Source organism: Chaetura pelagica, unplaced genomic scaffold (genome assembly GCF_000747805.2).
Source record: "Chaetura pelagica isolate M959 unplaced genomic scaffold, ChaPel_1.0 scaffold123, whole genome shotgun sequence".
In the NCBI taxonomy this organism is placed as follows: domain Eukaryota; kingdom Metazoa; phylum Chordata; class Aves; order Apodiformes; family Apodidae; genus Chaetura; species Chaetura pelagica.
The window spans coordinates 2,018,736-2,027,657 of NW_009953295.1; the positions used below are offsets into that span (position 1 = coordinate 2,018,736).

General features: G+C 47.3%; 1 protein-coding gene across 1 annotated transcript; it reads left to right on the forward strand.

Annotated features, from left to right (window-relative positions):
- Positions 1-43: 43 nt before the first annotated feature.
- On the forward strand, positions 44-5,321 carry LOC104388958 (chromosome unknown open reading frame, human C2orf40). Its single transcript, XM_009997894.1, has 4 exons — positions 44-131; positions 885-932; positions 3,143-3,300; positions 5,160-5,321. Exons 1-4 carry the CDS (start codon positions 44-46, stop codon positions 5,319-5,321), a joined length of 456 nt encoding a protein of 151 aa, XP_009996196.1.
- Positions 5,322-8,922: the final 3,601 nt, after the last annotated feature.

An 8,922-nucleotide genomic window follows, 5' to 3' on the forward strand; every position in this document is an offset into this window, starting at 1 on the left:
CCTGTCGGTGTCCCCCCCGCAGGTGCGATCCCGCTCCCCAGCCATGCTGCCGCCGGGCCCCCGCCGGGCCCTCCCCCGGGCCGCCCTCGCCGCCCTCCTCCTCTTCCTCCCGCTGCTCTGCGCGGCCCCCGGTGAGTGAGGGTCTTGGGCCCGGGACTGGGTTGGGGGTGCGGGGAGGGGGAACCTCACCCGGCACGTCCCAGGGGCTAGGGAACAGCCTGGCATCACGCGTGGGTGAACGCTTTTGGGTTGTTTTTCCAAAAGTTGTGCAAGTTCAGCATCTTTTTGAAAGGAGCTTGTTTTGGAGGGAGTGAAGCGTTTAGGAGCAGCCGAGCGCTTAACACGGGTCTCCTGTGGCGCTGCCCGGCCGTGGGGTAAAGCCTTGGATCCCTTCTGGGAAAGGGCTGCAGCAGGACCAGAGCTGCGAGGTGCTCTGGGACCCGGTGCAAGGGAGAATCCGGCAGCAGCCGGCCCGGTTGGTAACGAGCCCCTCGCTCAGCCCCAAGGGCTTTTCCAGGGTTGCCGTGCTGCCCTCGACACTCTGTCGCCCCGGCACTGGCACTGGCCGAAGTCTTTTGCTGCAAATTGTTTTAATTTAATTGGTGAGGAAGGCCAGGTTCAGGGTTTCTTTGCCAAGAAGGGCTGGGAGGAGATGCTGGAGTGTCCAAAGCTTCCCTGCAGGGAATGTTGCGCTCGAGCGTGGAAACAGGAGCAGAGGGAGGCACAGGGAGAAAGTTGCTGCAGAATTTTGCCCGGTGGTCTTGAGCTGCGACAAAAATGCTTCCAGTGCTTTTCAAGATGCAATCTTTTTTTTTTGTTTGTTTTTTTTTGTTCTTTTTATTTCCTTCTTAGTAAGTGTATGCATTTTATTTTTACTTGTCTAGATGTTGCAAAGGAAAATAAGCTTAAGCTGATGCTTCAGAAACGCGAAGGTAAGTAGAGAGGCAAAATGCTTTCCTTCTTTTTTTTCTTTGAGGCAGCTTCTCTGTCAAGGCCACCGTTCTGTTGTCACTGTCTCCAGCTCCAGGAGGGCAGGCAGAGGAGCAGTGTAGAAGCACCTGTAGGGCACAGTCGCCCTTCCCACGTGTGACACCAGAAACTCCTGTGCAGATGGAGTCTGTGCCTCCATGTCCACGTGGGTCTTGGTTCTGGATGCTCTGCTTATCACAACCCCCTCTGAAAACCAGGATTCCTGGCCTCAGGCAGTGTGCCTGCATTTTGCTCCACACAGTGCATAGCACCTACCTTTTCTAGTGTATGCAAGGCAGACGTGGCACTCATCTGGATTTAGTCTGGGAAGTCACAAGCTTTTCCAAGGAATTATAATGCATGGAAAAACTGCTGGCTCAGGTGTGGAGGAGAAAATGTGCAGAATTGCTCAGAATGCCTTGACTTTTTCCCTTTGTCCTCTTGGCCCCATGTGTGCTTCCTTCTTGAAGACTGCTCTTTCTATGGGAGAGATGATGGCCGAGAGCCCCGTGGGCAGATGCACCCAATGGCTCGCTGGTTGAGGGACGGGGATGGAAACAGAGCTGGCTGGGGACAAACAGCACTGCAGCAGATGTGGAGCAGACTGAAACACTCTAGAAGTTTTGGTTGCCTCCCCTCAGCCTACTCTATGGCTGATAAAGAATGTACCCTCTCCCACCCCAAGAGGGGACTCCTCTTTTCTACAAGTCTGTTGTAACTTCTTTTTTTTTTTTTTCCTGGCATCACCCACTAATTCTTGCCAGCCCTATGATGTGTGCCCCATCCATGGCTGTTTGCCTTGCATGAGTGTTCCCTGCCTCACTGTTCTGCAGTGCTTGCAAACAGACAGGAGTGACCACTTGCCACCCCTGCCACCCCTGCACCCCGGCAGTGGCCGGCTTGTTTGTTCAGGTCCCCTGCTGAGAGGGACCACCCAGGCAGAGGCTGCTTGGGCATGCAGACAAGGCAGCCTAGACCAGGAGGAGCTGCAAAGCCTTGAATAGATGGTGGAGGGAATAAGCAGGCCCTTAGTTCCAGCCTCACTCCCCTTTTCCAGTTGTGTGCTGAGGCAAGCAGGCTAAGTACACAGTTCTGGGTCCCTCACTGGTGGTGTCCCTTGTGTGAGGCTCATCCATGTGACATTTGTTCAGTTGTCCCCCTTCCCAGTAATAACACCCAGCTTAGCACACGGTCTTTGCTACCAGTTTCCAGCTCATCACTTCAGGGCAGCCTCCTGTTTCCCACTCTTCTTGTGACAACTCAGCTACCACTTCTGCCTCTTCCATTTCCTTCCTTTGGCAGTCCTTTGCCTCCCCCTGTGACTCTGCTCAGTTCTTACTTCGGTGGTTTTCACATCTCCACCCAACTTCCCTTGCTGCCCTAGTCTTCCCTCGCATCCTCTGAAAATTCCCATCCACATATCCCTCATTCCAATTAACCTTCTAGAGAAACCGAGATGTTCCTCCAGCTCCTACACACATTTCTTGCTTCACAGGAAGACCAAACATCATGCCACATTTTATCATGCCCACGCATGGCAGGGGGCTAGCTAGTCATCACAGCTGTACCTTTCAGAGGCACGGAAATCCCTCTAGCACCTGCAGCAAATGCTGGTCTCCTGGACATGGGGCAGGCTGGGTGGCACGTCTGAGTCTGACAGGTCAACAGCATTCCCCTGCACCCACCAAGGTGTGTGCTATGAAAGCCTGAATGGCTTTTATTTTCAGGCATAGGGGAATTTAGTAGCACTCATTTTTTAAAAGCTGCATTTTTACACAACAGATTTTAAAAATCTGTATTTTCTCCCTTCACCCTAAGTTAGCAGTGTTTCTCCAGCTTCTTCAGGCTTTTTAACTTTACCTCTCATCTTCATTCCCATTTCTGCAACAGCAGCACTCAGAAGCCAGTCTCCTCTCCTCCAAGCACAAACACAAATGTGTTTATTCTCATTCACTTTGGGCTTCTTTAAACTCCTTACTTAGCTTCTGTCTTTGAGCTCGGAACAGCTTTTATATAATCCAAGAGAATTAGGGTAACTGAAAAGTCCTATTACATGGACAATTCCTGGATAATGGCATGATGTGAGTGTGAGAAGCATTTTTAGGTGCAATTCTCTTCAGGCTGACAAAAAATTTCCTGGCATGCCTTTTCTTTTGGGGGGAATTAATTTCAGCCCCTGTTGCCACGAAGTCCGAGGTGTCCGTGAAAGAAAAGGCAGCCAAGGAGTTCCTCAGCAGCTTGAGGCGCCAGCGGCGCCAGCTGTGGGACCGGAGCCAGCCCGACGTGCAGCAGTGGTACCAGCAGTTCCTGTACCTGGGATTCGACGAGGCGGTGAGTGAGTGTGAGGCTGTTGAGAGCGGGTGGAGCTTCAGCCTGAACTGCTGAAGAGCAGGGATGCACAGCCAAGGAGGGGGCACCTGAGGGGGAGCTGCCCTGTTGCTGTTCAGACACTGTGAATTCTTTTTCTTTGAAGCAGCAAATATTGCACGGAAAATTAAGCTCTGTATTTGTTAGAGATTTCTGAGTTATTCTCTTAATAGAGAAAAATGACATGAAAATCCTGCATGGAGCTCTTTGCTTGCTACTTGAAGTTAAGCTTAATAAATTGCAACCAGACAAAGTTTGCGTTGAGAAGCAGGCGGCCAGACCCAAAGCAATCAATCGTCTTTCAGGAAATTAATTTGGCAGCCACCACCTAATCAATTTGCTTTATAACATGCTGAGAAATCCACACCAAGCTGGCCGTGATTGGCGTTCCTCGGTGGAATTCCACTAACAACACTTACCTAAATGCACACGCGTGCCTCGGTGGTGTGGGCAGATCCTGACCATGGCAAGCACTGGCAGCTGTGCCCCGACTATAAATGAATCCTCCTTCAAACGAGGATACATTTTTTTTGTAAAGAACAGTTAATTTGTAAATCCAGAGTTCCCAGCTCTGCACAAAGCTCTGCTAACTAGATGCTGAAATCGGGTGAAAAATGTGCATTTTTTTGTTGCAGTCCCACACGCAAAATAATTTCTGCGTTAACAAGAGGTAAAAATAGTCATAAATGTTGAATTCTTGGCTCATGGCAGCTGCATGAATAGGTTTAATGGGATTGCATTGGCACAGGCAAGCTGGAGTATATTTTGGACCTTCATGCGGTGTGAATTGCTTAGAAGATGAATGCACTCATTTTCAAAGCTGGAGCAATTAAAAAAATAATCCTTTCCTTGAACTGAAAGAATGAAGGGTGCATTTTTTTGTTGCTCCTGGATATTACACAGATAAAAAAGACTTTTTAACAGCGTGACTATATTCCCCTTCCCTCCCCCCTAACAGGAATAGGAAAAAGAGGAAAATCAGTTTTATGCGTCAGAAACTGAAGGCTGGGGGCAAATACTAGGAGGTAACAAGGACAAACCATGCAGATAAGATGAATTTTCCTTTGAGTTCCTGTGTGCATTTCAAAAACTGAAATGAGGTCTGTTTTGGGATACAATGAATCCACTTAGGTTTTCTTGAGTATTAAGACATGGTTTTAACAATGAGATAACTGTTTGTTCCAGCAAAGGACTTGAGCCATACTTACCCATTGTGTATTTTGCAAAACTTTTTTTTCAAATCTCAGCCAAAAATATTTCCAAAGAGTCATTCAGATGGAAAGGCTTTGACTTGGCAAGTATTTGATATCCTTGCACACTATTTTTCCTCTGCTGTTGTGAGCAGAATTGTGAGCTAGAAGGTTGTGCTGTACATTCATTTTTACCCTTGCAAAATGGGAATAAAAGATCACAGGCATAAAGTGAAAGCCTGTTGCACCCACTTTGATGCAGGGGTATCAGGGTGGCAGGGAAGCAAACCTTTAGATTTTTAAGTACAAAACCTTGAAATGTTTTTACAGTCCATCACTAATAGAAATATTTAAGGTTTCAGTTGCAGGCACTCTCTGTTTAAGCACCTTACAATAGGTAGAAGGTGTGGGCATGGGACCCAGGTGGGACTGGGCAGGACAATTCCTGCACTTGAGGCCCTCATAAACCCATAGAGAAGTCACAAAAACCCATCTAAAGATTTCATTTTAACAAACACGCAAAGGATCTGAATTTCTGCAAGAGGCAAAAGGTTCCTCTTCTGCTGCTTCTGTGTCGTTCTCTTCCTGATAAAGTTCCAGGCTTGGAAAGCAAGTATTTTCTTTTATTGGCAGAAATTTGAAGATGACATGTCTTACTGGACCAACCTTGGGCGTGCTCGTAATGAATACTATGGTGGATACTACCAACACCACTATGATGAAGATTCACCAATTGGCCCACGAAATCCACACACCTTCAGGCACGGAGCAGCCGTCAACTACGATGATTACTAATGCCATTTATCCTGCTCTAGCTGGAGCCCAAATGGGGCTGTACTGGGTGAGGCTGAGTCCTCCCTCAGAATGACCCTGATTTCCTCCTCTCCATGTAAAACAGCCAGTAAAGGAACTGCCAGGCTTTGAAGAAAGCACCGTGACTTTTTTGTAATCGTTGTTACTTAGTAGTATGCTATACACAAAGTTTTATAGAAATAAAGCTTTTTTGATACAATAAACTAGAAGAAAAAAAAAATATTCCTCTCAATGTAAGTGCTGCCTTGTTGCCTCCTCTGCCTCCTTCCATACCTGTTGCGCACAGCCCTCCAAACTTGTGTGATACGTTGCTTCTACAGTTCCTGTTGGGGCAAGGACACAGATATTCACAAAAGCTAAATTCAATGACTAGGAGCTCGCCTACCTGCAAAACCTGTGAAATGGAAGGACTCTCCAGGGAAAGGGCTCAAAGCAGGAAGTCTGCTTCAGAAGTAATTGCTGAGATGCAGAGCATCTAACCTGAGTGGCCCCAACCCCTCCCAGGCATAATAACCTAAACATTATCTTTGATGAATACTCACTCCCCTTTGTGTTCATTCCACTTAGCTGTGAGCTTCCAGTCTAGCTTGTAACAGGGAATAAAATAACAAAATAAGCTAAAAGGAAATTAGTATCAGATAGCATCCAACACAGTTCCCAGACAAAATTTCCTACCATGAAGTTACTTCTATCCCAGATTTAAGCTGGCATCTGTACATATTAGGCTGAGCATCAAATATCAGAAACTGGGCATTTGTTAATGAAGCACAGTGGATTAAAGGAGGGTTGGTTGGTGGGGTTGTGTGTGTTTAAAACCCAGAAATATCACCAACAATTCCACCACAGCAACATCAGCTACGTTGCTGCTTCTCTCTCATGGCAAGAGAAAGTCCGCATGTAGATTGAAGCCTAGGATGGAGATTGCAGCTCTCAGGGGCTTCACAGGGAGCCTGGTGGGGGAAGGCACTGCTGAAGCTTGAACAGGATTAGAGGATTGGATAGGGGCAGGTGAGAGAGGCTGTCAGGGTCCATGACTTCAGGAGCTGAAGAATTGGGATAAACAGAAAAGAGTGCTGCAAGCTATAGCAGCCAGAAAAGTCAGCATGGATGCTTTAGCTGTCCGTCATCATGGTAACGCTATTCTTTACACTCCTTTCTTAACTCTGAGTGTATTTCCTAATCTTTCACTTCAGCCTCCTGTTGTGTGATGGCCTGCTGTCTAGGAGAGCCAGCCCAGCACTGTCCAGCTCCCTGCAGGAAGGATTCCAGGGAGACTGCTCTTTGCTGAGGGAGCCAAACTGAACAAACACGTCAGTCGCTTCTCCTCTGCACGCACAGACACATGCCAGCCTAACATGCTCCAGAAACTCAGCTCTCCCCTAGGTTTTGGAGGGCTTGCTCTTAGCAGAATCCTTGCCAGTTTAATTGGTTTAAACTGGTGTGTTTCCTCAGAGAGGACCCTTTATTCCAAAATCAAGCACGTAGTCTCTTGCACATTTGGAATACACTTATTCCTAGAAGAATACTTCCATTTTGTGTCCCATAAAAAAAAAAAAAAGTACCAAATTTGGCAACATTTGAACCATGCTGACAATTTCCATCATTTCCCAGCATTTACAACAACTGGGAATTCAAACCTGCTGATTAAGGAAGTAAAAAGGAGTGCTGTAAATAAATACCATCCCTCTCTAGGCCTTTGTAAGCTGTGTCCGTTCCTGCAGGCTGACTCAGCCTAGCAGCCTTCTGTGCCTTGCAGGCCCACAACCAGTTCTAAGATCTCTCTCTTCTGGATTCTCTAAGAGAACAAAATTATGCATCTTTTCCATCACGTTGTGTTGCGTGCTGAAGATTCCCACCACATACTGGGATGGGGTTAACTTGCTTCATAACACATATGATGCCATGTTTTAGATTTGTGACTAAACCAGAGGTGACAGAACAGCAATGTTTTTGCTGTTCTTGAACTATGCGTGTACAGCATCAAGACCACCTATTTCCCATGCTGTACCTCAGCAGCTAGGCCAGGGGTGGATGAGAGGCTCTGAGAGGGGACAGGGGTGGGACAGCTGATCCAAACTGATCAGTTCCATGCAATACAATGACTTGCTGAACACTGAAAGCTGGGAAGAGGAATAAAGGGGTGGGGGCTTTATCTTCCTGGGTAGCCATTGCTCAGAGACTGGCTGGGCATCAGTCTTACTTAGGGAAGATGGTGAATGGCCTTTGCTTCACTTGGGCTTGTTCCCTCTTTCTTCACTTACTAATCTGTTTTTATCTCACAGAATCATGGAACCGTCAGAGTTGGATGGGACCTCTAGGGATCATCTAGTCCAACTCTCCTGCTATAGCAGGATCCCCTAGAGCACATTACTCAGGGCTGCATCCAGACAGGTCTTGAATATCTCCAGAGAAGGAGACTCCACAACCTCCCCAGGCAGCCTCTTCCAGTGCCCTGTCACCCTCCCTGTAAAGAAGTTTTTCCTCATATTTAAATGGAACTTCCTATGTTCCAGTTTGTGCCCATTGCCCCTCATCCTGTCACTGGGAACTACTGAAGAAAGCCTGCCTCCATTGGCCTTGCACCCACCCTTTAGATACTTATAGGCATTACTAAGGTCTCCCCTCAATTTTGTTAATTTCTGATTATTTTTTTTTAATTATCTCCCCCATCCCTTTGGGGTAAGGGGGGTGAAGGGCTGTGAGGGTACTTAGCTGCTTGCTGGGGTCAACCCACCACAAGGCACCTTCTTGCAGAGGAGTGCACCTGCCTTGAAGTGCAGCAGCTGCAATGATGTCAAAGTACATGCAACAAGCTAAAATAAAGCAAGCAAGTATGAGCTGTCAAAGGTTTGGGTAAAAGGAGGAAGACTATTAAAAGTAAAAAAAAAAAAGTTCCTCAGGTATGTGTGGAGTGCTTCAAAGTTAACTACATGAACAAAGTTAATTTCCTTTGACTATTTCTGTCCCAAAACACAGACAAAAACCATGCACCCCTTCCCAGCCTTCCCAGTCTGCTGTGCAGACAGCACAGAGCTCTCCACATCATCACCATCCCCAGCCACCCTAGCACTGACATCATGTAACCTCGCCACCAAGACAGAAGAGCAGCCATTGTTCATTGTGCCTCCCTGGAGAACAGGAACAGCTTGGCCATGGTCCAGCACTTCATGTTTCATGACCCAGCGCTGCCATGCCGAGAAAATCCATCAGTCAGACTGACAGGACAGTCCTGCCCCCTTTGCTGATGATACCTCCTAGGTAACCCTGCTGCCAAAGCCCTGCCCTGCCCCCACAGCCAGTCACACATACTCTCCAAAGTCTGGACAGATTTTTCTCTCCAAATCCTGTGTCTTCAGCAGCAGCCTTAAATATCTATCTATCTATCTATCTATCTATCTATCTATCTATCTATCTATCTATCTATCTATCCATCCATCCATCCATCCATCCATCCATCTATCCATCCATCCATCCATCTATCCATCTATTTCCCCCTTTTTTGGGAAGGGTGTGGGGGCTCTTCATTTCCTTTACTTTCTTACTTGTAACACAAACATGTTGGAGATGGGGGATTGAGCACTTT